Source organism: Melozone crissalis, unplaced genomic scaffold, assembly GCF_028551555.1.
Source record: "Melozone crissalis strain CALT ecotype California unplaced genomic scaffold, PUWL_Pcris_2 ptg000187l_1, whole genome shotgun sequence".
In the NCBI taxonomy this organism is placed as follows: Eukaryota; Metazoa; Chordata; class Aves; order Passeriformes; family Passerellidae; genus Melozone; species Melozone crissalis.
This window is the reverse complement of record NW_026535952.1, coordinates 105142-132500: the sequence shown is the minus strand read 5'-3', so window position 1 is coordinate 132500 and position 27359 is coordinate 105142. Positions and strand designations below refer to the sequence as shown.

Here is a 27359-nt window from a genome sequence, read left to right as displayed (position 1 = left end):
AAGCATCTCCAAACACAAGAAGGCACAGAGGTGATTTGGAGTAATTAGCAAAGATTTTAGCTCAGCTGGTGAGAGTGTGGTGCTAATAACACCAAGGTTGTGGGTTCAACCCCTGTATGGACTTGGTGATCCTTGTGGGTCCTTCCCAGCTAAGAATGTTCTGTGATTTATAAAGAGAAAATCATGCTCAATAACCCAATGGCCTCCTACAAGGAGATGATTTAGGGTAGGAAAGATCGGCAGATGTTGGTGGCTCAGCTTCAGTAAGGCTCTAGTCGGGAAGGATAACCACAGTCACAGTTCCACAGTGATTTGGATTGACAGGAACTTAAAATCACCTATCTCCAGCCCCCTGCCATGGACAGGGACACTTCTCACTGGACCAGGTTGCTCCAAGCCCCATCCAAACTGGCCTTGAGCTCCTCCAGTAACCAGATGGGTTAAACCCTCCTCACGTCACCTTTATGAACACCTGCATGGGGTGATTTTTCCTCCTTTCATTAAATTGAATGACACCTTAGGTAACTGCAGAGAATGTCAGTCCCACAGCTGGTGCACAGTCACTGATTTTAAAGCCAGGGTGTTAGTTATCCTTTAAAATACTCATTTTCACAAGCTGCAGTGTAATTTTATATTTAACATTTCAAAGTTTGTGATACTCTTCTCCTCGATGATGTTCTCTTTGATGACCAAGAACAGGGTCCCATCTATTACTGAGGATGGAAGTCTTTGGCTGCCACTAATTTGCCATGGGGTCACAGGTTCACAAAGCAGACAAGGTACAATTTCCAGTTTATAGCATTTATACCTGCCTGCCTTACAAAATCTAAACACTTTCCAGAAGCTCATCAGGCAATGCTACAAACCCTCTCTGATGGGCTCTACTGGAGGTGTCTGTGAGGTGAGGGACCCAGTATAGAGCAGGGAGACAGAAACTCTGGGTGGATAACTGAACAGCCTAAGTAATTAACAATATGAGCAACTTGAATAAAAATGTTGTAAATTTCTGGTGACTGGTAACTTCTCAGTGGAAACATGTTTGTGAGGGGCTTTGCTTTGGGTTTCTTTTTGTTTTGTTTTGTTTTAATGTTTTGTTTGTGTTTTAGTGGGTTTTGGTTGTGGGTTAGGGTTTTTTTCCCTAACATATGTTATTAAATCAAGGAAAAGATAATTCAGTGAAGTTCTATGGTGTGTTTTACAAGATGACAGTCCAACTCACAGTACTCCTTCTGTTGGTTTGGGGTTTATGACTGCTAGCAACTGCATTGCTGGATCATTTAAACCCTAGAGTTCTGAAGATTATACCCACAGTTATATGTGTGTTTAGACTGTAGATCTTATAATTACTAGATATAATTAAACAAAAGGGTCAACAAGATTCAAGGACTGGAGTTTTTCAAGGATAAGAATATTCAGTGTTACATTATCATGGATTGCAAACAAAAAACCCAGCCTTAATTATGTGAGCACGTCTCTGTTATGTCAAAATCTCCCCTCTTTCAGTTTAAAACCATTATCCCGTGTCCTGTCACTGAAGGCAAAATATGATCTCAGGCAACTGAACATTCTCCATTCATCCTGGATCTGACAAACCTGAAAAAGTGTTCAAAGTGAAATCCCACGAGCAGGGAGCACCACAGTAGAGGAATCAGGAAAATCTGTGTTGTGTTTTAACCTGAGCAGGAAGGCTCAGATGGCATTGGGAATCATTTCTTCAGCAGGAAGGCTGGTCAAGCACTGCAACAGACTTTCCAGAGAGATGGTCAGTGCCCCAGGCCTGTCAGTGTTTAAGAGGCACTGCCCAAATGCCATCCTTTGAAATGCTGCTCTTGAAATCCTCAGAGTGTGTTACTTGAGATTGCAATAACACAATAGGTAAGAAATTTCTGCGTTAGTGATGGGGAGAAGAAAGAGAAGAATGAAACAAGGCAAAGAGAAAGAAGAGGTTATTTGCTGTTCCTTTCCTGGGGGAGGGAGCAGAGAGATCTCACAAAGACACGGCCGAGCACAGGAGGAGGAAAGAGTCTGAGGAATGAGCTGAAACAGGTCAAATCCACCTGAAATGAAGGAGGAGGAAATAAGCCAAACTTCGAACCTTCCCCTTTTAAATTAGGAAGATGGCAGAGTGAAAGTGGGAGGGAGCAGTGCAGGAGGTGAAGGAGATCCTGGAAGTCTTTAAAGGCCGAGGATTTTCAGGGGTTAGATTGTAATGGAAGAGAAGGAGAAAGCTGATCAAGGGCAGAGAACATCAGAGCATGAAGAGAATTAGCCAGAGGAGAAGAGTGAGCCGTGGCTGAGCAGAAGCAGAGAAAGAGCAGGAACCGAACAAAGGAAGGCACGCAGGGTGGCTCTGGTGAGAGCAACGCCCAAAGCTGAGCACAGCGCTGCTCTGAGGAGAAGGTGGGAGGAAGCAGGGTAGAGGGAAAGGCAGCAATGGAAAAGCAGCAGGGCAGCACTCCCCTGGCTCCCGACTCAGTTCAAACAGCATGAGTTATCAATTCAGACCTGAGCAATGTCAAATAAAGGCACTGAGGCTGCTAAAGGGCTCGGGACATGCACAGGGAGACCATGAAGGTGCCAGAGACAGATCCATTTCTTACCAAGTGCATTTCAGAAACAGCAGGAAAAAGCAAGGTGATATTAAAATCAGCAACATGACCAGTTGAATAAGCAGAAAAGAGGAAAGAAGCATTAATCAAATTAAGGGGGACAGAAGGAAGCAGCAGCTCTTGCAAATGGATGCAGAATTTAAATTTATACTTACCATGGGAAAACAAAAACAAGGCAGAGAAAGGAACTAGCAAGGGCAATGGGAACCGCTAATAGATAAGGGTAACAAGATGGAAAAACAGCATCAGCAAGATGGGAGGAATAAAAAAGTAAGAACGGCATATAAACAAGAACCCTCCCTCAAAAAAAATCATTTGAAAGATACTAAGCAGACAATTTTCATAGTAGGACCTCAGGGTGCACGACTGTACCAGAGGAAAAGTGCCTGATTGCAGGGGAAGGCATAAAAATTACAACTAAACAGAATTTCAAGAATGTATTCCTAAGGGTTTGTTAAACTATGGGAGAGGGCAGAAAAAGTACTAGAAATTATAACTATGTATTAACACTCCACAAAGCTACAAATTTATGAAAAATGTATAAAAAGCAAAACTCTTCAGGCATCACTCCAGCAAGGAGCCTTTCCCAGAGGATAAGAACGTGCTCCTCTGCTGCAGTGCCTCCCTGTGACAGACTGGGTCAGGTCTGCACTGTTTATCAACACTGCAGCTGCCAGCAAACTGTCTGCTCTGCACTGGTGGCAGAAAATTAAAACCTTCCTTGGTGCTGCTTTCTCCTCTCAGAACAGAAAGTGCCTTCCTCCCTGTTATGAAACCCATCCCCAGCCCAGAACAGAGGCTGGAAGTTTCTGGCAGCTGCAGATCTCACCACAAGAAAAGCAGGGGCCAGCACAATTCATCCTGTTTCCTCCCTTGCCATCCACGTGTGGGGCCCCAAGGTGGTGACACTGTGGCTCAGATGCTGCAAGGCCAAACTCATGGAGCAGAGGCTCCCTGGGGACTGAGGAGGTGCCTGTGCCAGGCTGGGGGATCCTGGAAGCAGAAATGGCAGCAGGGTGAAACCGTGACAAGGAGATGCTGCAGAACCGGGAGCCAGAACATGAAGGACGTTCCCTGTGCTAGTCCTGTCCATCTAAACCTCCTGGGAATAAATGGGGGTGTGATTCTGGTTTAGACATCATGGGGATGGGGAATTCTAACCTGGGGAAAGCAGCACTACATTGCTGACCAACCTTGCAATACTGGTGATCCTGGAAACATCAGGAAATTGCTAAGAAATAATGTCAGCTGCCAGCAGACAGGGTGGATGCACCATGGAGCTGGGAGCTTGACAAAAGCTGCTCACAGTCCAAATACAGATTGGATTTCATTTTCTGAAAGTCTTGTTGTAGATCCATACTAGTCAGTTTTACAACCATTTTACAACTGAAGAGACTCTGTGCTCTCAGCCTCTGAATGCAGAGGAGAATTTAAGGAATTAGTGATTGCATTAGGTGACCATTGTGAATCACAACTCCTTTCAACTAACTCCTAACCAAGAAGGGTTTGAAATGCTGATCCCAGAACACTAACATTATGCCAGTAATCATTTTTACTGAAATAAATGTAAGTAATGCCAATCCTTCTTGCAGCTGAACTAGATGATTATTGGTCTCTTTCAACTGTTCTATTTTTCATATATGCTTCAAAACGCCTTTTGGCCTAGCTGTCTCATTGAAGTGGAACCTCTGCTTTGTTGGTCACCCAATGCAATCACTAATTCCTTTAATTCCTGCTTTCCAGGACACAGACACCAGTCTGCACCCGTGAAGTGCTGTGTGGCACTGTCCTGGAAACAGCCCTACTGCTGGCAATAATCTATTGGGAAAGCACAACAGAGTTTAAGTCAGAAGTTGATTAATCACTGATCAGTGTTCAATCAGCTCTTCGTGTGCTACTGACAAAGGTCTCACAGACATCACCTACTTCTCTCTGATGTGTCAAAAAATCCTTTTTTTTCCCTTCATGCTTTTCCCCTTGGAGGTATGAAATTTGGTCTTATCCCCATTTTACAGACAGGGAATTGAGACAGAGGTGAGGAGGAAACAATGGAAGAGCCAGATTTTTGAAAGCTTTCAAGTCACCAAAGAAACTGTGAAACAGTCAGTGTGTAACTTGTGCATTTGGAGAGAGAACAAGGCAGGGTCTTTATCTCTGAAACACAAAAGGAGCTCTGAGAGGCTGAGTCTGCTGAGCACAGCAGCTGCAGGAGCAGCAGCCCAAACACCAGGTCCCTAAAGGCAGGCATAAAGGTGACTTTTGGAACTTCAGCTTCCCTCCATGGAAGTCAAAGGCTTCTGTCTTGCCCAGTAACTCTTTGGAAAAAGTTCAGTACACCGTGTAATAACTCAAACTGCAGTTTGGCCTGTACAGACGATGCCTAGAGAGGCAGACCTGGGACAGAGGCGGGACAGAGTTACAGGAATAAAGCAGGGATTTATTAAAAGGCATTTAAAGGATGCACCTTGGGCAGCACAAGTGCCTGGCTGTGGCTCCACTCAATGATGGATGATGGGTCACAACTTTCACACTTTTATAAGTTTTGGTCCATTTCCATATTGGGTTTAATTGTCCAGTTACAGCTCCAGGTTATGAGGCCTCACCCTCCCAGACTGCTCTCCTCCATTCCCTGCTGTTTGCACTTTTTGGGCCCAAAGCTGCAGCGGTGTCCTTGGTTCTGGGCTGGAAAAGGATTGTTCTGTGGGACTGAGCTGAGAGGAGAACTGCTGACACTTTATATGGAATTCAGAGTTACACACTAACGCAGTACAGAATCTGGAAAATATGAAATCTAAAACTTAAGGCATCACAGAGAGCAAAAGTAAATCCATCCAGTGTTTCAAGGTCTCTGAACAGCACAGACATACCTGCAACACAGCAGCACGTGCAGTGCCAGTTTATCAGGAGTACCACGCCATGAGCGCCATCCATGCTCATTCACAAAATGCAGAGAATCACTGAATGTGAATGCAATAGACACATTTGGTAACGTGCCCTTAAAACAGGGAAAGCAGCAGGTGGCACAGGAGCTCTGTGGAGGGTGAGCAGATGAAGAGTGCTCCCACTGAGCAGAGGAAGGCAGGTGGACCTCAGCACCCCTTGGTGCGGAGCTTGAGACTGTCCTCCTGCAAGAAGACATAATTTTCAGAACTCTAATAATTTTTCCAAAATTGCTGATTCCAGCAGTGCCTAAAGTCTCTTGTCTTTCAACATGAACTGGATAACACAACTTTAAGAAGTCTTGAATTACTAGCAAGTAGATTTTAAAAGACCACGATATTGAGTAAAAATAAAACACAGGGAAGCAAAATATCCTGGGACATCAACGTACCTCCACTGGTGGTATTCCAAATCAATTGGAATCAATTTCATTTCTTGGGAATATACATTGGCTGTACAGTTAATGGCAGTCACCATTCCCTCTGTCAATGTGTGGCCAACCCTTCCACTACTCTGTCCAGGGCTGATACTGTAGTATCAAACAATTTCACAGGACATGTCATTTTCATCCTATAAATGTCAGCACTCTGGTACTTCCCCCAGATCCTCTGTCCAAGTTCTCTGCAAAACAAGAACAACAGAAAAACAAAAACTCCCATCTTCAGCATTCTCGTTTGCCACATCTCCTCAAGTGTTGATTCACAAACCCATCTCACTGTAATACCAGTGCGAAACCTATCCAGACTAGCATTTCAGCACATCCATATCTCACTTCCTCCTCCTCTACTGCAGTCTCCACAAGCAATAAAACAAAGCACTCTTGAAAGCCCTCACAACTGTTTCCTGCACTTTCCTTGTCACTTCTGTGACAAGACGGGATGATTGTTTCTTCTCTTCACCGATGACATCACTGCCGTTATATCTAAGGATATCTTCTAAAATTCCTTTCTATCACTCTTTTTGATGGAGACAAGATTCCAGTGAACATCAAAGAATGAGAAAATCACGGTATTTTCCTGGACAGTGATGGGGTTTTCTGGAGATGTTTACACTATAAACAATGATCAGGAAGCATGTCTCGTGTGACCAGGTTCCTGTGGTTGCTGTTAGCGATCAGGGCCGGTGGATGGGTCCTGTGCCGGCTGCCCCTGCCCGTGTCACCGGGATGGACCCGATGGTTCCCGCCCCGCGGGCGGCACCGGCAGTGCCAGGCCGGGCCCGCAGGGGGCGCGCTCCACGGGCGGCACCGGCACTGCCACGCCGGGCCCGCAGGGGGCGCGCTCCGCGCTCTCTGCCTCCGGCGCTGCGCTTGCGCTTCCGGTCGGTGTCGGTGCGGCGTGCGCAGGATGGGCCGCGGGCGTCCCGGCGCTGTGAGTGACCCCCGGGCGGTGAGTGACACCCGGTGCTGTGAGTGACCCCCGCTCCGAGTGCCACCCCCGGGCCGTGACCACCCCCGCGCCGTTAGTGACCCCCAGGCCGTGAGTGGTCCCCGGGCCGTGAGTGACCCCGGGCCCGAGTGACCCCTGCTCCGTGAGCTACCCCCGGGCCCTAAGCCACCCCCGGGGGTCCGCTGCCGCGGGGAACAGCGCGGGGAGCCTCGGCCCGGCTGCTTCGGAGAGCGAGGGGAAGCGGAGGCTGGGTCGGAGGGGATCCGACGGCGGCGGGCGCTGCCGTCGGCTCCCCTCGGGGTCCTTCCGGGGCTGCCCGGCCCCGCCATCCCGCGCGTTTCTGGGGTCGCGGTGCCGGCCGGGAGCGGCAGCAGAGCCGTGTCATTGTCCCGGCAGGTGCAGGGCACCGGCGGCAGCAGCGCCGTCAGCAAGTGCTCGGCGGCAGCGCGGGGCTACATCCAGGACCGGTTCCTGCGGCTCCTGGCGGGGCGGCGGCGGCGGCGGGCGCCCCTGATCCACCGGTGAGGAGCGAGGGCTCGGCAGCGCCTGCGGCTGCTCCGGTGCCCGCGGGGCGCGGAGGGGATCTCGGCCTCTCGGACTGCAGAGAGCCGGAGCGACAGCACGGAATGGGGGGAGCGGCTTTGAGCTGAGAGAGAGTCGGTCTGGGTTACATATCGGTTGGGAGATCTGCCCTGTGAGGGTGGCGGGGCCCTGGCTCTCCGGTGCCCAGAGCGGCTGTGGCTGCTGAAAGTGTCCATGGCCGGGTTGGGCACCTGGAGCAGCCTGGGACAGTGGCAGGTGTCCCTGCCGTGGCAGGGGTGGAACGAGAGCAGCTTCAGGTCCCTTCCACCACAACCCTCATGCTTGGAGCTGTCAGCTGAGCAAGGCACAGCCTCTCAAACACAGTTCAGGCAAAGTACAGAGCGGCAGAGTGGCAACGTGCAGTGCCCTGTCTCGCAGTAGTGTAACCTTGTTAGACTGTTAATATAATGTTAATGGCTTCTGGACCAAAACTGAATGGTTTGTCTTGAGAATGATATGCCGCCAGACTGGTTCCTAACTATGGTGTTCAATGCTGCTGAAAACTTTGTAATATTTGAAGATACACCAATAGTGTAATAACATCAATAGCTTTGTCATTAACTCCCCAGAATGTTACAATTTCTGTAAGGTATCTGGTGGCTCTGGGAAGCAAGATCTTTTGAGTCAGTGGTGTCTGACCAGGAGAACTTCTCCAGAGCTTTGTAACATACAAGAATGTTTTAATGTGTGTTTGCAGAGGATTCTAGGCTGGTGACATTGTGGAATTTACGTAATTTGAGGAGAATAGTTTAATGCAATCCAAAAGTCTGTGAATTGCAAAAGGAGTTTCATTCAGGGGATAATCAAACAGTGGTGTTCAAGCAGAAGCTTGCAGGCCTATGAAGATGTGTGTGGCTTATCAGGAAACCCGCATTGACTTGTCACACAACATTGGCATGCCAAGCTGAATTCACAGGAAGAGTTCTGTATTGCATTTATCAACAATTTTGGGACATCTTAGGCTGTGAGGTCCCTGTGAGGTGTGAAGATGATAACATGCTTGTTAAAGGGGTGAAAGAAGCTGGAATATAGCCAGGTGGATCTGGGATGAAACTAACTGAAAGAGAATGCCAAGAAATAAGAGGCATCAGTCCATGCCAGGCTAGGGAAATGGTAAATGCTTTCCAGGAGTTACTCTGACTTAGTTGCATTTATTCAAAAGCCAGAGAACAGGATTCCTCTCCCGACTTTGCTTTTCCTCCCTTTTTTGTTTCCTTCTCACTACATGAGCACACACATTCATTTTGTTGTGGCATGTGGTTTGGGGCAGGAACTCAGGTATCAGCCATCTGCATTGCCAGGGAGCATCATCACTGTCAGGATTCAGCAGATATTTACTGATGCAAAACAGAACAGGTCCACCTGGGGTATCTGCACATTTTCTCTGCGTTATCTGTTGTCCTGATGGCTAATATGCACACTGATTGCAGGAGATCTGTATTTATTAGCAAGCTCTAGAGATGACAAAATCATCTCCCAGTGCAGGTATGTAAACAGGGAATTATTGGGTAGAGAATTAGACAAAAAAAAAATCTTTATTTTTTTTAAATTGAAGTTGCCAGTGCTGGAGAAATCAGGTCCTGGAGAGTGATTATAACTGAATTTGCTCCTGCAGGGGTTATTACATCCGTGCCCGTGCTGTGGATCACTGTGTTCAGGACTTCCTGCTGAAGACACAGAGCCTGCCCAGGACACAGGTGCATTTTCTCTGGGACCTCTGGCATCTCACAGTAAATGTGTGTAAAGCCTTTCTGGCATGTGGGCAGTGACTCGTTAGTGCATCTGTTGGGATCCTTTCCCCAGCAGGGCACAGAATCTGGCTGGCAGTACCCTGGCTGTCCGTGTGTCACTTTGGCAGAAGTATTGGGAGAGGGGGCAATATCCACACAAAATTCCTCTGCCTCTTGCAGGAGGTTGCCTGATTTTGTCACTCTACAGATGATATTTAATATTTTTCTCACCTAGATGCTCCAGATGCTGCTAGAGTTGAGTATAACTTTTTCTGCTGCTTTCTCTGCAGATCCTGTGTTTAGGTGCTGGCTTTGATTCCTTATACTTCCGTTTGAAGGATATGGGTCTTCTGCAGCACACTGTGGTGTATGAGGTAGATTTCCCAGATGTGGCATGCCAAAAAGCTGCTCTGATCAAAGGAGTGAAGGAGTTGTCAGCACTGGTGGGAGACGCTGGAGGGGAAGGATTAGGTATGGCATTCATGGAAGATTTTTTTGTACAAAGTGTTTAGAAGGAATAAACACAGCTCCAGCCTTCAAAAAGCAGGAGATTATAGCAGGGGAATTATGAAATCGTGGATGAAAAGGATATTCATTTTATGAAAAACATTGAAACAAATAATTTGTAAGCATTGGGAGATAACAAGAAGCCAGGATGGATTTGTCAGGAGCTGATTATATCAAACCAAGGTCAGGTTTTTCTGTTGCAATTTCTGAAAGGCTGTGTCCAGCTTGGAGCATACTGGTCCCAAACCAGTGGCAAACTGTAGCGTGTGCAGTGGGAGGTTATGAGGATGATGAAGTGATGGAGCAGGTGATGTAGGAGGGGAGGCTGAGAGCTGGTTTTGTTCAGCCGTCTGCGGAGGAGTTTGGGAGGGAGGTGAGTCTTACAGCACTCTTCAGGGTGTCCTTGCCTGTTGGGAGAGGTTAGAGAAGACAGAGCCATGCTTTTTTTGAGGGCACAAAGCAATTAGTCAAGGAACAGTTGAAAGTGGCAAAAAAGAGGAAATTCCAGTGATGTATAAAGAAAATGTTGGGGGGAGATTGTGCCACCTGAGTAGTTAAAAATGGGAACAGATTGCCTGGAAAGGTAATGGAATCTCCAGCCTTGGAGACCAAAACCACTACAGAGATAGAGCCTGACTGGACAAAGCTTTGAGCTACATGACACAGATAATTGCCATGAGGAAGTATTTGGACAAGATGACTTTTAAATCTCCCTTCCCCCCTAAATTATACAATGATTTATGGGCTTGATGGGTAAGAGACAAGACTCTCAAGTGTCTTGACTGTAATAAAACATTAGAACATTAGTTGTTATGTCTCCTGACTTTTCTTTTGCCCTCCAAGGCAGGAGAAAATGATCCTTGTGAAACTACTGCAGAATTTTGTGCCAGCTGAATGCTGAGGGGCAAAAGGAGGAATGCAAAGCGTGTGGATCACTAGAGGTTTCTCCTGCATCTGTTTTCCTCCAGCATTTCCAGTAATGCTCTAGATGATGTGCTATAGAATATGAAATGTCATAAGCCTGCAGGAAACATGGGGATTTGCAGTAAGATGAGTGGGTGTAGGAGTTTGACAAAGTACACGAATGGTCTGGCAAACATGGAATGAAATGCCATAGGGACGTATGTTAGCCTCTGCATTTAGATGGCATTGATTAATTTAAACACAGATGGAAGACTACAGAGTGTGAGTTCCTGACTCACAGGTCTCAGTGAGTAGCTCTTCCATGGGCTTGTTCCTTTCCTTCCTGAATCCATGCACATTTTTAATATTTGTGGAGTCCTGTGGCAGGGAACTCTGTCCGTACCAAGTGTCTTCAGGTGCTTAAAGGAAGGTCTCAGATAGTTGGAAATACCCTAATGTCTTTGTCCAGAGGTCAGCAAAGGATGGATGGACAAGTTAGAAGAAATTAGAGCACTGTGATGGATTTCTGAAAAAGACCATTTTACCTCCAGAAGTGTCTGCATTTGACAACAGTGTAGGTTAAGTGTCCTCAGGACAGGCACAGTTGTTGGGCTGCAGGGACAGAGTAGGTGATTTCTAAAGGTACTTTACAGTTTGCTTTGTTAATGATGTGGTTTTGACTGAAAAGGTCAAAACCAGGCCATAACTTATCCTATTCTGATGGGTTACAGAGCTATGGTAATGCTTGCAGGTCATAAACTGGAACTTATTTCTGAGGAGGGTGATCTGTGAGTCAGGTCCTGGTGCTTGCTGAGAGCTAGCATGTGCAGTTTCAGGACGCTGTGCCATTGTACAGAAATGAAATCTGTTTAGCAAACAAACCAACCAAGCCTAGGAAACCTGACAATGGTGTTCTAATTGTGAGGGGAGCCATTGAAATTCTATCAAAGCAATGATGCTTTCTTAAAGTGAAATGTGTATAAATGAGAGCCCTTTAGGTTTGATTTTGAATTACAGTGGTTCAAAAAAATTCTCTTAAAGTAAATATAATAAAGTTTTGTTGTTATAGTAAGTGTAATAATTCAATGAGAAGTCTGTAGGTGAAATTTGTATTAGGAATACAGGAGTTTTAGACCTGCATTAATGGATCACATGGCACTATCCCTTCATGGGTCATGTATTGATGGGGATTTTCTTGTACATGTTACAGAGAAATATAGTTTTTGGACATAGCCTTGTGAGTGATTGCCTGTGGGTTTGATTTTCATGTTTGCCTCTTTTTGTCTCAGTATTGCAGCAGCACCATAGTGAGGTTGCATCATTTTTATCTCCCAGGAGCCATTACCATTTCTGGAGATGATTATAAATTACTGGGAGTGGATTTATCAGAGCTCCCTGAGCTGGAGAGAACCCTGGAGGAAGCAGGACTGAACAATGAAATCCCCACCCTCTTCATCGCAGAGGTGGTGCTCACCTACATGGAGACCGCCAGGTCAGCTTGGTTCTCCTCTCTTGCCCAGGGGTAAAGGGAAAACAGCAAGCTTCTTTCTGAGTGTATCACCTTGGGCTCGGAGACCTGGTCTCTTGGAACTGAAACCTTGGGAATTCTGTGGTGTCCCAACTAGCTCCCTACATCGTAATTATGATGATGTGATTGATGTCCACATGATATCCTAAAAGGAAGGAAAGAAAGAAGAAAAATCTCAAATGAAGAATTGAGGTTTTTGTTGTTCTCATCCCCTGAGTTGTCTGTGCAGTAGTGTGTTGCCACTTGTCAGGATGCCTCAGTAGCAGCTCTGTGGTGTTGCAGAAGGATGCAGTGAGTCTGTTGTAGGGCCCTCAGTTTAATTCCTTACCACACTCTCCCAACAGGTCAGATGCCCTGATTCAGTGGGCAGCAGAGCGTTTCCCTCGGGCGTGCTTCCTGCTGTACGAGCAGGTGCAGCCACAGGACCCCTTTGGGCACATCATGCAGCAGCACTTCAGGCAGCTGAGCACGGCGCTGCGCTCGCTGGAGCTGTACCCCGACTGCCTGGCCCAGCACAGGCGCTTCCTGGCCCAGGTGAGCACTGCAGCTCCATGGTGGGCACGTTGGCACTGTACCCTGACTACCCAGCCCAGCACAGGCACCTCCTGGCCCAGGTGGGCACTGCAGCTCCATGGTGGGCTCGCTGGCACTGTACCCCGACTGCCCGGCCCAGTACAGGCACCTCCTGGCCCAGGTGGGCACTGCAGCTCCATGGTGGCCTCGCTGGCACTGTACCCTGATTGCCCTGCCCAGCACAGGCACTTCCTGACCCAGGTGGGCACTGCAGCTCCATCCAGGGCTCGCTGGGACTGTACCCTGACTGCCTGGCCCAGGTGAGCACTGCAGCTCCATGGTGGGCTCGCTGGCACTGTACCCCGACTGCCCGGCCCAGCACGGTCGCTTCCTGGCCCAGGTGAGCACTGCAGCTCCATGGTGGCCTCGCTGGCACTGTACCCCGACTGCCCGGCCCAGCACGGTCGCTTCCTGGCCCAGGTGAGCACTGCAGCTCCATGGTGGCCTCGCTGGCACTGTACCCTGACTGCCTGGCCCAGGTGAGCACTGCAGCTCCATGGTGGGCTCGCTGGCACTGTACCCCGACTGCCCGGCCCAGCACGGTCGCTTCCTGGCCCAGGTGAGCACTGCAGCTCCATGGTGGCCTCGCTGGCACTGTACCCTGACTGCCTGGCCCAGGTGAGCACTGCAGCTCCATGGTGGGCTCGCTGGCACTGTACCCCGACTGCCCGGCCCAGCACGGTCGCTTCCTGGCCCAGGTGAGCACTGCAGCTCCAGGGCAGGCACCAGGCAGGATTTACCTGAGGATGGGGGGAACGCCAAGTGCTTGCTCAGTTATGGGCTGAAGCGGACAGTCCTGAGGCTGAGCTGCTGCCTTCTCTGCTAACATGAATTGTCATCAGGAGGTGCTTCCAACTGGCTCACAGCCTTCTGCCTCCTATGGGATTAATGGGTTCTCTCTGAGACTTTTGATGTAATAAGTTAAATTTTTTAGAACTTTACAGATGAGAGATCTATTTTTGCCAGTTTTTAGGAAGCTTTTGCTTTAGCTAAACGGTCTTAGTGGCTCATGCAGATGTTTAATTTAGGGTCTTTGTTTTCCTGTGGGAAGTGAGTTTCTGTCCTTCCAAGGGTGATAACTTCGAGGGATTTGTCTTTTAGGGCTGGACTGAGTGCAGTGTCATGGATATGAATGAGTTTTTCACCTGTTGTATTCCAGAAGATGAGCAGCAAAGAGTGCAGACTCTGGAGCCTTTTGATGAGTATGAGGTAACCCTCCATTATTCTGAAGATCAGGGACCTGGCTTTGATATCAGAAGGTATTTGCAATTTCTTACGGTTGCAATTCTGTACAGAGCTGCTGGACACAGGTGTTCATGGAGGCAGAAAGGACCTTGGAACAGCTTAGTTAAGCCATGGGGAGCTCCTGGTGAAGCAGCATGGGAAGAAGGCTCTCCTTGATCTTAGAGAAGCTGCATGTTCTTTCCTCCCTTCCTTGAGCAGTCTCTCAAGGACACAGGCTTGCCATAGCAAACTACCTGGTAGTATAAAAGAAGTTATACATGCTAAAAGTTGGCATGGATTCAAGGAACAATTACTTTAATGAAAGAGAAATCCATTAAGGATTAATTAATACATAAATATGCACCTAATGTGATGGTCCTGACTACAGTTGGTTGAAAGCATTCCTGGGGAAAGCAGATGCACTTTTCCTGCTCCCTTCCATTTCCATAGACTATATTATTTGTCATTGTTGGATACAGGTTACTAATTTCAGATTTTTTTGGTCTGACTTTGTACAGCCATGCATTAATGATTGAAATTCAACTATGACTCTGTTCTTTGCCATTTTTATATTAACTGCTGGCAAAGTTTCTGACTATTTGAAGTATAGAAGTGAAGATAAGTGCAAGATAATGAGTTCCTTGAGCTAAATATCCTGTGGAATACTTACTAGAAGTTTCCCTTTTGATTTTATGGTTTTCTATTTATAATTCTAGAAATTTAATAACTGTAGTATGAAAACAATTGAATGTGCTTGAATTTATTTTGCCAACATGCTAGGATCTGCTCTGCCATATTAATGCAAAAGTGGTGACTGAAAGTGGTGGCAGATTTGCTAAGTGGTTCAGAAATGTCTACTGGAACTGTAGGTCAAGGTCATTGCTCATACAGTGGGAAGGTAAAGCCTTGGTATTGTTTTCCTTACAAAGGAGGTTAATGTGCATGAATCCGAGCTGGAAACGTGCACAGGAGTAAACGATGTGACAACAGAGAGCTCTACAATTAGCCTTTGAGAGAAAGATTAAGATCCAAGGAATTACTGTAAACAAGCTTGGTCAAATTAGGTAAAAAATGTAAAATAGACACCCAGTGTGGAGGGAGACGATTTTTAGAACAATTTTCTTAGGGACTAATAGTGTTCCATTTTCAATATTTACATTAATTTCTGGATTAATGTACTTTTCAAAAGATGCTTTTTACTCCTAATATGGGTTGGGGCAGTGAAGCTGATACAAAGAGTTCTTGTGCCTTTTAAATTCATGTTTATGCTTGCTAGTCACAACTTGCTAGTTGGCTGAATGTATCCCACCCCAGGGGAATGAGCACACTCAATTCCCTAATGTCCATAAACGCCACAGTGAACTCTCATTGCTGCTGGCTTCCTGTGCCTGCCTTTTGCTTGTGCTTCTGCCTCAGAATGTTTCTAAGGCCAGACTGGAAATGATGTATTATTGTCCGGCACAAAGCCTGTTGCACCTTTTAACATTTGTGATTTCCTTGGAATCACTTCAATCGCTCTGGTATAAAGACCTCACTCTTTTTATTATCAGAACTCAGAGGCATAAGGGGAAGCTGATTCCAAAAAGAACTTTCCTATGCAACACATAGTTAAGCTATGGGATGTATGTTGGGCATGTTAAAGTTTATGTGAATTCAAAGAGCAGCTGGGTAGGTTCATGCATGAAAAATCCATCAAGGATTGTTCAATACAGCTTCTTGCTTAGAAGATCCCTGGGCTTTGTTAACTTTTGGAAGTAAATTTTTGAAAGTTGAAGTGAGAGAGGTATTTACCCACCAGTTCTTTCTCCAATTCAGCTTTACCCCTCTGATTTTGACCATTGATGAGAACAGTGCTAGGCTGTTGGTATTTGTTTTGGTCACCTTGGCTATTCTGAGGTCCTTACTACTATTTGCCCTAAGATTTTGAAGGGGATTGTTTTTTGTTTGGTTCTTCCTTTATTGGTTTGTTTGTTTGTTACTTTGGGCTTGCTACAGGAATGGCATCTGAAGTGTTCTCATTACTTTGTGTTGGCTGCTTCGAAGGGGATGGAACCTTCCTGGACTCCGTTGTCACCCAGTGGGACAGGTACACACCAAGCAGTTTTCACATTATTCTTTTATCTCATGTAGGTGTCTCTGAGAGATTTTAGGAGGCACTGAAAGCCTGGAAGGGGCAGATGGGATGCTGCTGTCTGGTAGCTTTCTCTACTCCTCCACAATAGTTCTGCTGTCCAAACCAAGGCCAGGGCTGTGGCCTAGTGCTGCTGGTTCTGATCACTGCTGTTCTTTCAGTTCATTGACCCTCTCAGTCTTATCAGCTTGTCATTTGTCCACACATGAGCCCCTCCAGTGCATGGCTGCAATCAATGCCAGCCTGCCCTGCTCCTAGTCCTGTTTTCAAGATCCCTTTTGAATTTATTCCTGGCTGCCCCCACGTGCCATTCTCTCCTTCCAGCTCCCAGAAGGTTGTTCTGTTTTCTTTACTGCCCTGCCCAGACCACTCAGGAGCCTGACATGAAGCTGTGCTTTGCTTCCTTGTGGATGCAGTTGTACCTACCATATTTCTGTTTCTGAAATGCTTTTTAAATCTGCATGTCACCTTTTTTAGATGGGAGAAAAGTGGTACAGCTGGGGAAAAGCCCAGACCAAGATTGTCTTTCCAAGATAAAAAGGATTTGGTGGCCGTAGCAGTCCAAGAAATTCCTGGTTTTGACTGATTGCTTCCTTTTTCAGGATAGAAAGCAGAAGGTTATTTTTAGCCTGTTTTATATCACTAGTGTTCACAGTATAGCACCACAGGTAGTTGTAGCTTCAAGAGAGAGTTGAAATCTGTTCTAGGGAGCAAGAAAAGCAGCTGAAAAAGGATAGGGCAGGATGGCATTCCTGAGGCCAGCAAGGCCACTGAATCCATGTGTTGTGTCTCAATTAGATTTGAAGATGTTGGGAAATTGAAGCCGAAGAGATTTACTGTGTGGTTGTCACTAGTCCTTAAGTTAAATCCTGAAGGCTCCTAAACATATAGTATCTATTCTTAAATTAAGAAAAAAAATCTGACATTTTCTTAACGGACTTTACTACAGTGAACACATTTGATTAATTAGAGACAGGATTAGAGTATTCCTGCTGCTTTCTCTGTTGTATTCAAAACTGATAGCAAAAGCCTTAAAAGTCCAGTAAATTGTCCATGTTTAGATATATTTTACTGGGAATGCAAAAGATATGTCTGTAATATCAATAAATGCCCCCAGTTATCCTCTCAGATAGACTTGGGTCCCAGTTCAAGAGAGTGCAAGCACTACATCTTCCAAAGAGATCATGGTAAGTATATGTTGTGACATGAAAAACTCATTCATCTTTAAAAAATTAGTCTGTAAAAAGATATTTAAGCCCAAGGAGATGAAATTTCTTACTTCATCAAATGATTAAGTAGGGTCTTGTGCAAAGCAACGATCAGTACAGGCAATTTTTCTGATTATGGCATACAAAAAATGGACTGTGAGCTGCTCCTCCTCTTCATCATCTCTTACAACACAAGAATAAAGACCTTGATTAAAGCAAAGAAGACACAAATTCCAAACCGATTAAAGAAAACAATGTGTAGGTGAGCCAGAGTCCTGTGCTGATAGTTTGCTTCATTCTAAGGGATATAATGTTTAGACAGGTGATACTTAGGTAACTGGAAATACTGTCCTATAGTAGGACCACTGGAGTTAATGGATTACTTGTCATGCTTCAGAATGTTATTTCAGTGCTTCTGTGGAGGTAGGATCAAAATCTGACAGGAAACTTTGAAATCAGCTTCCAGGTGTTTGTCCTTTTTCTGCTGTTCTTTGCTGTTCCTGTGGCCAAATATTGCCTTAATCAGACACCTCCTCCTCCTTTTGAAGGTACTGTAGTGGTTCATATCCTGCTGCAGCAGTTTAGGACATTGCTGTCCTAAATCAGACACCTCCTCCTTTTGAAGGTACTGTAGTGGTTCATGTCTTGCTGCAGCAGTTTAGTGCACTGCTGCCCTTAGTCAGACACCTCCTCCTCCTTTTGAAGGTACTGTAGGGGTTCATGTCCTGCTGCAGCAGTTTAGGACACTGCACTTGCCTGGCCAATCCTCTGTCCATCCCATGAAAGCAGTCTCAGAACTGCAGGAGCTGAGTGAGTAGAGTAGGAGTTACAGTTAGCACAGTGGTAGTTTTAACCATTATTACATCCTGTTTTCTAGGGCATGTCAGATTATCTGTGTGCATTGTCAACTTGCTTCTCAATTATTTCTTCTTGAAAAGATGAATGGTCATTTTGAAAAGGTGACGTGCTTAATCTCTTGGTTAAGATGGAGTCGTTGGTTGTGTTTGTGCCCAGGTTCTTTGTTTCTCTCTGTCTCCAGTTCCCCGTCACGCCGGTCCTGTCGGGGTGGCAGGCAGTGTCCCTGCAGCGGTGTGTGCAGGGCTCTCGGGGGTTCCTGGCCTGCGGCGCTACGGTCACTGCTCTGTTCTTGTAAAGCCCAACCTGATTGTCACCACGGGAGGCTTTGGGGAGGAGCATGGACAGCACTGCCGTGTGAGGAATGTCCACCTGCTGAGCAGGCATGCAGGCCGCTGGGAGGCTGTCTGTGTGACACAGAATGTTCCTGATCAAAGATGGGGTGAGTTCCCATACCCGTGGCTTTGTGCTAAAAGCCAGAGAAAGTGTAGTGAAAAAGAGTGCTGTCATGGCACAGTGATGCTGGCAGTCACAGACACCTGACAGGTCTGCTTGCTGAATGCCCCATCCTGCCCTTTGGTCACCACAGCCCCATGCAGTGCCCCAGGCTGAGGGCAGGGTGACTGCAAAGCTGGAAAAGGACCTGGGCGTTCTGTTTGACAGTGGTTGAACATGGGCCCAGGTGGGCAAGAAAGCAAATGGCACCTGGCTGGTACCAGCCTAGTGTGGGCACAGGCCCAGAGCAGTGATTGTCTCTCTGCTGGGCACTGCAGAGACCCTTGAGAGTGCCAAGTCCAGTTCTGGGCCTCTAACAGAAAGAGAGACATTGAGGGGCTGGAGTCATAGAGTCACAGAAGAGTTGGGGTACAAGGGACTTCAGAGATCATCTAGCTCCAACCCTCTGCCAGGGGCAGGGACACATTCCAGTAGGCCAGGTTAGCCAGAGCCCCATCCAGCCTGGTGTGGAACACTTCTAGACAAATGGCAGCCACTTCTCCAGGCAACCTGTGCCAGGGCCTCCACACTTTCACAAAGAAGAATTTGCTCCCAATACCCCATCTAACCCTGTGCTCTGGCAGTCGGAAGCTGTTCCCCCTTGTCCTGTCACTGCAGGCCCTTTTCCAAAGTCCCTCTCCAGCTCTCTTGGAGTCCCTTTAAGCACTGGAAGGGGTGCTAAGGTCTGCCTGGAGCCTTCACTTCTCTGGGCTGAACAGCCCACACTCTCTCAGCCTGCCTTTAAAACGGAGGGACATCAACCCTTTGATCAAGCTAGTGGACTCTGAATTTTTCCAACAGTTCCATGTCTTAATTGTGCTGGGGGCACCAGACCTGGATGCAGAACTCCAGGTGGAGTCTCAGAAAAGCAGCATAGGGGGTGAGAATCATCTCCCACTGAGTGCTCCATCTGTCAAACCCATGTCTGCAGTTCAGACACTGGGTGCTGGGCAGGGCAGTGCCAAACGCTTTGTACGAGTCCAGGTGGATGGCATCTGCTGCTCTTCCCTCCTGCACCACTGCTGTAAGCTCGCTGTAGTAGTGCCCAAGGGGACTGGGCAGGGTGGGGAGCTCAGCCTGAAGAGAAGGAGGCTCAGGGGAAGCTTCTCACTCTTCACCACTACCTGAAAGGAGGCTGTAACCAGGTGGAGGTTGGCCTCTTCTCCCAGGAGACAAGGGACAGGACAAGAGGAAATGGCTTCAAGCTGTGCTGGGGAGGTTTAGGTTGGATATTGAGAAAAATGTCTCTAAGAAAAGGGTTGTCCATGTCTGGCACAGGCTACCCAGGGTAGTGGTGAAGTCCACATCCCTGGAAGGATTTAAAAGCCGTGTAAAAGTGGCTCTTGGGGACATGATTTAATTTTGCCCTTGAGAGTACTAGAGGAATGGTTGGACTTGATGATCTTTAAGGGTTCTTTCAAACTTAAATGATTATAAATTTCATGGAAAAACCACTTGTGTGAAGCATGATGTTTTGTATCTGCACAGGTGAGAGGTTGTACCATACTGTGTCTCGTCTCTCGGACACTCTGGCTCTGGTGGTAGGAGGACGGACATCCCCATCGAGCACAGGCTTGGGAATGTTGTGGCTGAAGTTCCCCAAGACCTGTGGTGCCTCAGGCCCAGGTGACATTGCAGTGGAGCTTGCAAGTCTGCAGCCTGATGCTGAAGCAGCAGCTTTGCGTTGGAGACACAGCACAACTGAAATTACATTCAAAGGTAAAAAGCCTGGAAGGAGTGGAGATGGCTACAGGGATGCAGGATCTTGCACTTGACCTTGTTGAATTTCATGAAGTTCATATTGATCATTCCTCAAGCCTGACAGTAGTAAGAAATTAGGAGGCTTTGAGATCTCTTCTTGACACTTCAAATATGGTAATTTTTTATTTTGTCATCTACATAATGCCCAGTGGCAAGTAGGATTGAAACCTACTGTAATGCATTCTGGAAGACTGATTCTTTGAGATCACTTATGGCTGAAGTTACTCTTGCTTGACCATGGCAGAAATAAGTTTTGCTCTCTCTGAAGGATATTTTTTGGGGAACAGGATCCCAAGCTCTTTATCCCAAAGTCCTTCAGAAGAAATGTTACTTTTCTAGTAGCAATTGACAAACACTCAGTAGTTGTGAACAGCTCTAGAATCAGGTCCTGCAATAGCAAGCTAAAGGTTGGTCTATTAAAAGATCCAGGTTGTAAAGGGCAAAAACTTAAGCAGTGGCATTCGGGAGCTGAAAGCTGTCCTTCCCTAAGGTGTCCCATTCCTGCAGCTGCCAGGAAACTCTCCAAGGGGAGCAGGAGGGAATTGTTAAGCAGTTGTTAGTCTAGTCTGGAGCACACTTTCCATTTGTGGAACAATGCTTAATTAACACTGTAGCATTAAGCCTTCCAGTCAGAATTTTATATCCAAAAAGCAAATGCTAAAAAAATTTTATTAATTATACACTGGGTTTTGTCTTAGTCAGACTGTACTGTTTCATCTTACTTTTGCCTTGATATTGCTTTGTAGCTGCAGAAAGTGACCAACACTTATCTGCACAGTCCATTCTGAATCAGTAAAAGGACAGGGCACAGTGCAGTAAATGCACGTCCTTGACATCTACCAAAGTGTTACTGCACCCTTTTTGCCAGCTTCCCCTCTGTGCAAACAGCAGTTTTTGCTGCTGTGGCACAGCAGGCTGTGAGTTGTGTTGCCTCCTGGCTGTGTTTCCCCAGGTGAGCAGTACCTGTTTGTGTACGGTGGCCGCTCTGCTCTGCAGCCTGTGCTCGGGGATTGGCATTTCCTGCACGCTCCAGAGCTCTCCTGCACTGCGGTAAGAATGCACTCTGTGGGGATTGGAGTTAGGGCTGACCGCTGAACACACAGCTTTTCAGTGAAATGCAGTCTCTACAGAACAGTGGGGCTGGGAAGGGACATCCAGAGGTTGTCCAGCACTCTTGTTTAAAACTGGTCTGACCTAGAGCAGGTTGCTCAGTATATTGTCCTGGTAGGATTATCTCCATAGATGGAGACCCCACAATCTCTTTGGGCAACCTACTCCAGTGCTTGACCACCCTGATAGAACAATATGAGGGGGTTTTATGTGTAAGTGTATTTTTTTCTGTGTCAATTTGTGCCCATTTCCTCTTGCCCTTTTGCTGGATGCTACTGAGAACATACTGTCTGTCATCTTTCACCTCTCCCATCATTATCTAGCTGTGAGCTGGACATTTTTGTGGAAGGATACTCTTAGAGACAGTGTTAAAAGCTTTGCTACAATCAAAACCATCTCCCCATCTGCCGATTTGCCTCAGTCAACTAACTAGACTGCTGAATGTGTCATAAAAGGAAATTGAGTGGAAGAGGACTTACTCCCTCGTTTACGTACTGGCCACCAGCCTGTGTAACTCTATTTACTATAACTCTTTGAGCCCAACCTTGTACGTAGCACACTTGTAGGGTGGGAGATGCATAATTGCAAGAGGTCACAAGCTAAGCATGAGTAAGCAAATTCCCACTGTTGTGGGAGGCCTACACTGTGTCTTCAGTTATGTAACCAGGAATGTTACCTGGTACACACATGAATTGCTACTTTTATTTTCTACATGTTCTTAATCTCAGCCGAACTCCTGTAAAATACCCAAAACTGACAGCTGAAAAGGAGGTGGACGGGGTGTAAAACAGTTGTATAGAGGTATGCAGCAAAAATGACCAGGCCACATACCTCACAGGGGGAGGTTTTGAAGTCTTCTAGCTATTGAATCTGAGGAAGATTCAAGATAGAAATAAATCTTCTAATATCTAAAATACTGCTGCAGAGAAGAAAAAAATTGTTCTCCATTTTAACTTTGAGTCGTACAGGGGATCAGATGGACACTAAGGAAAGCTATTGATGGTGAAGCTAGCTGAGTCTGCAATAGACTGCCTAAAGAGGTGGGAAATTCTTGTCACTGCATAGTTTTGGAAACTGTTACATAAACATCCATCCATCCAGATGATAACATATAGTTTCGTTTGTTGTAGGGAAAAGGTATGGACCAAGTGGCCTCCAAATTTTTCTACATCACTTATTTGCTGTGATATTCCTGTAATGCCTGACCTTGCATTTTTTCCTTTAGTGCTTGCACTAAAGGTTTTTTCTCTGGATTTTAGTCCTGCAGTTGAGCCTTTTAACCCGCTCTGTGGTTTGAGTAACTGATCACTGGCTTTGCTGGTCACTGCATTAGTCCACGTGTTTCTAAGCAAATTTGGAGTTCCCAGGTGTATATCTTGAGCAGAAAGCAGCCTGCAAGAATGCAGATAAAGTTACCTCTAATAAATGCATGAAAATAAAGCCTCTAAAGGCTGACTATATTAAATGTACTGAGGGCCAGAGACAGTGTAAATGGAAGCATGTTCCCTAGAGGAACATGTGGAGAAGGTTGGGTGTCACAAAACTCAGCCACACAGGAAAAGGCATTTAAAAGCCTGGATGTTAAGCAGACACTTAGCTTGGCAAACTTCAGCCTTGGCCTTGTGTTTTTTCAGATTCCTGTTGATGGTCCAGTCCCAGAAAGCCGCCACTCTCACAGTGCCTGCAGCTGGGAAGGAGGTGTGCTGATTGCAGGAGGTCTGGGAGCAGCTGAGCAGCCCTTGGGGTCAGTTTTCCTTCTGAGGGAGCTTGGACATGGCTTTCAGTGGCAGACAATAGAGACACACCCTCCTCTTGTCCCACGGTAAGCAGAAGGCATTCAGAGCATCATAAAATAGTTTGGTCTGAAAGGGACCTCTTAAAGGCCAAGTAGAGCAACCTCCCTGCAGTGGGCATCTTCAACTAGACAGGTTGCTCAGAGCATGCAGCAGAGAATCTTCAGCCTGTCTCTGCCCACATCCCCTGCTAATGGAGTCCAACCTCATTTTGAACTGCCAGGTATTCACATACTGCACATGTGCATGAAGGAAAGCTGCTGCTCGTTGGTGGAGTGTGGTTCCATGCATCCTCTGTGCCTGGTGTCACCGTCATCAAGCTAATGACCGGGCTCTGCTTGAACTATGTGATTAATGTGGTAAGTACTGACATTTTCCTGTCAGGGTGAGCAGTGTCCTGTGAAGGAACATGGTCACTTTATGGAGAGGTAGGATCTAATTCCAAAGTGCTGTTACCCAGCACAGAGATCGTACAGGGTTAAGAGAGGGACAGATGGAATGTGCAGAGGACTGGAACATGGAGCTGCTCTGTTTCAGACAGGGGGCAGCAGAACTGAAGTAGTCTCTTCAGGATGTCTGTGGAGGAAGGGAACAGATAAACCAGGGGCTAAGTTAGTGTTTTTGAAGGTCTGTAGTATAATTTCATTGAGAATTTCTGGGTGGAAACTGGTGTTCTCTAGCTGCTGCCTGAAACATGAGAAAAAAGCCAGCACAGAAATGCTGGAAACTCCATTGGAACATAAAAGCTTCCTGTAAGGATGATTGGACCCTGAAGAGATTGCTCAGAGAGGATGTAATTTTTCCATTATTGGAGATATTTGAAACCTGACTGGGCAAGCTACTGAAAAGCCTGCTTGAGTTGAGCCTGCTTTGAGCTGGGTGGTTGGAGTGGATGATGCTTGGAGGACCCTTCCAACTTTGACTACTTGGTGACTTTCTTCTATGAATCACTGAAGAGCAGTCACATGGGTGGTGTCACACAACAGGATTTTGGGATACTCTGGCCAAAACTTGGTCTATGCCTCTAAGTAGCCCTCACCTCAGATAATACTGCCTGGAGTAAAAGAAAGACATAGATCTGTTGGATGAAATCCATAGAAGGGCCACAAAGATCAGCAGAGAGCTGGAGCTGATCTCCTGTGAGAATGTGCTGAGAGAGTTGGGGTTGTTGAGCACTGAGAGAGAGGGAGGGCTCTGGGGAGACCTTAGAGCCCCTTCCAGTACTTACAGGGGGGCTTGCAGGAAGGATGGGGACAGACATTTCACCAGGGCCTGTAGTGGTAGGACAGGGGGTGGTGAGGCACCGACAAAGGCTGCCCAGAAAAGCTTTGGCTTCCCCATCCCTGGAAGAGTCAGAGGCCAGGTTAGATTGGGCTTGGAGCAGCCTGCTCTAGTGGAAGCTGTCCCTGCCCAATGCACGGGTTGGAGCAAGGTGGCATTGTTTAAAGTCCCATCCAAAACCATTCTGTGATTCTATAAGAACATTTCTTCGGCCTGACAAGTTTTTGTCTATCTTTTATGTAAAGAAACACTTTCTTTTGATAACTGTACATATGGAACCTGTTATTGGTGAAACTGGAATTTGTGACGAGTCAGTTTTTTACAGTGAACATGTGTGTGCATCCAGTTCATGTTGCAGCATTTTGCTGAGGGTATAAAAGCATGAAACGTGCTTAATTGTAGCTTAGTTTTCAATTATTATCTGTAGCAGAAGGTGTAAGTGCCTCATATCCTTTAGATAAAATAGACTGCCCTTGTTGGACAGCAATGAGGGTAGGTACAGTGATAGTAAAGTTGTATCTAAAGGAATGTAACTTTTTTGTTTAGACTGAATAAGCAGATGCAAATGGATTGGTGTCTGCCTTTGCTTAGGGGCTGTTTGCTTTGACTAAGGTGAAACTCTCTAGGTTTTTGAACCTGCCAGTTCCATAGGTAAGCTCTGGAGCTCCTTGCCACAGGCCATGAATGCCAAAGACTTACATTGAATCCAAAACTGACTGGCTACCTCCTTGGGAGGAAAAGCATCAAGATTCGGGGAGTACAAAGGCATTTTCTCTCATTAAAAAATCACTGAAGTGCAAGTTGGTGGGTGCTAGTTGCAGAGGAGTACACCTCAGAGGTTGCTTGTTCCTGTATTCTCTAGTTATCTGCTCTTGCCCACATTCAGGGGTGGTACGGTGGACCACATGAAATCCTGTACGTTCAAAATCTCCTTTCCTTTTTCAGGAGAACCTGGAGTGGCCATTAATGCTACATAATCACAGCAGTGTCTTTTTGCCAGATGAGAAGGAGCTGTTGGTCATTGGCGGTGGTGGAAACTGCTTCTCCTTTGGGACACACCTGAACCCAGAGCCTGTCTTGCTGAGCCTCAGCAGCATCCTGGCCAGCCACTGAGTGGGACCAAGCAGGGCTGAGCCCTGTTGCTGCACTGTGGGGAGACATCTGTTCATTCTAGATCCAGAAACAGCACAGTATTTCCACAAAGGCTTTGTGTCCAGAATGCATTTGTGAAGGTGGGATCAGGAGGGACAGTTACAGTGAGGGATTCACACCTCACTGGCTGTTGTGTTTTTACGGCTCTTTGTGTTGCTGTAATTACAGTACCTCAAAAGCAGCTCGCAGCAGTAGTGCTTAGAGGTGAAGAGCAGTGTGGCTTGGCTTGGAAGGCGCTGTAAAGACCATCCTGTTTTACCCCCCTGCCATGGGTAGGGAAACCTTCCCCTAGACCACGTTACTCCAAGCCCCATCCAGCCTGGCCTTGGACACGTTCATGGATGGGCCAACAGCAGCTTCTTGGGGCAATGTGTGCCAGGGCCTCACCAGCCTCACAGGGAAGAATTTCTTCCCAACATCCAATCTGAACCTACTCAGTTAGAAGCCGTTCTCCCTTGTCCAGTCTCTCCAGGCCCCTGTAAATAGTCTCTCTCCATCCTTCTTCTTGGCCCCCTTCAAGTACTGCGAGGCCACAATTGGGTCACCTCAAAGCTTCTCTTCTCCAGGCTGAACAATGCCAATTCTCTCAGCCTTTCCTCATAGCACAGAGGTGCTCCATCCTCTGATCATCTCGGGGTCTCCTCTGGACTCTCTCCAGCAGCTCCACGTCTTTGCTGTGCTGGGACCCCTAAGCTGCAGGCAGCACTGAGGTGAGATCTTACCAGAGCAGGGCAGAAGTGAGGAATCCCCCCTTCCCTGCTGCTCACACTGTGGGATCAGCCCAGCACACAGGGACACAGGGCCAGGGCATGTCTAGCCTTTCATTCACCAGCACCCCCAAGTTCTTGGCCAGGGCTGTTCTTGATCTCTTCATCCCCCAGCCTGGTTTGGTACTGGGGGTTGTCCTGATCCACATGCAGCACCCCCACTTGGTCTTGTTAAACCTCATGGGCTCCCACGGCCCTTCTTGAGCTTATCCAGCTCCCTCTGGATGGCGTTTGGTCCTTCAGGATCTGGAGCTGCTAGAATGAGTCCAGAGGAGGCCACAGAGATGCTCAAAGGCTGGAGCCTGTGTTCTGGAGACAGTCTGAGAGAGCTGGAGGTGTTCAGCCTGGGGAGGAGAAGATTCAGGGAGACCTTGGAGCCCCTGACTTCAAGAGAGCTGGAAACAGACTTTGGACAAGGGCCTGAAGTGCCAGGACAAGGGGGGATGGCTTCCCTTTGCCAGAGGGCAGGAATAGATGGGATATTGGGAAGGAATTGTTCCCTGTGAGGGTAGTGAAGCTCTGCACAGGTTTCCTGGAGAAGCTGTGGCTGCCCTTTGTTTGGAAGTGTCCAAGGCCAGGTTGGACAGGGTTTGGAGCAGCCTGGTCCAATGGAAGGTGTCCCTGCCCATGGCAAGATGGTGGTACTTGATCTTTAAGGTCCCTTCCAACCCAAACCAATCTGTGATTCCATGATGAGTGTCTTGACTGACTGCACAGCAGTTGCTGGATGCAGAGAAATTGTTAATATTAACTTAATTTGGTTTTCTTTTCTCTCATCCAATATTTTTGGAATTTGTTTCTATTTATTAAATGATCTCACTT

At 46.9% G+C, this 27359-nt stretch overlaps 1 protein-coding gene across 4 annotated transcripts; it reads left to right on the top strand.

The window, feature by feature from the left end:
- Nucleotides 1-6866: 6866 nt before the first annotated feature.
- On the top strand, nt 6867-27359 carry LCMT2 (leucine carboxyl methyltransferase 2). 4 transcript variants are annotated; one of them, XM_054293715.1, is made up of 14 exons: nt 6867-6937; nt 7334-7458; nt 9135-9216; nt 9540-9720; nt 11995-12151; nt 12532-12721; nt 13862-13969; nt 16028-16070; nt 18363-18620; nt 20162-20392; nt 21387-21484; nt 23179-23366; nt 23561-23696; nt 25564-27359. In XM_054293715.1, exons 1-14 carry the CDS (start codon nt 6896-6898, stop codon nt 25729-25731), a joined length of 2007 nt encoding a protein of 668 aa, XP_054149690.1. In that variant the 5' UTR covers nt 6867-6895; the 3' UTR covers nt 25732-27359. The 4 variants fall into 4 exon arrangements, with proteins under 4 accessions (XP_054149690.1, XP_054149688.1, XP_054149689.1 ...); XM_054293713.1 differs by having other exon boundaries at nt 15980-16070; XM_054293714.1 differs by having other exon boundaries at nt 6888-6919; nt 15980-16070.

What these genes read in the sequence shown, in the direction of transcription:
- LCMT2 (XM_054293713.1), top strand. Translation starts at nt 6,896, where the DNA reads ATGGGCCGCGGGCGTCCCGGCGCTGTGAGTGACCCCCGGGCG. An exon ending in CTGTGAGTGACCCCCGGGCG is followed by an intron (nt 6,938 to 7,333) that starts GTGAGTGACACC and finishes TTGTCCCGGCAG; the next exon opens with GTGCAGGGCACCGGCGGCAG. An exon ending in CGCTGGAGGGGAAGGATTAG is followed by an intron (nt 9,721 to 11,994) that starts GTATGGCATTCA and finishes TTTATCTCCCAG; the next exon opens with GAGCCATTACCATTTCTGGA.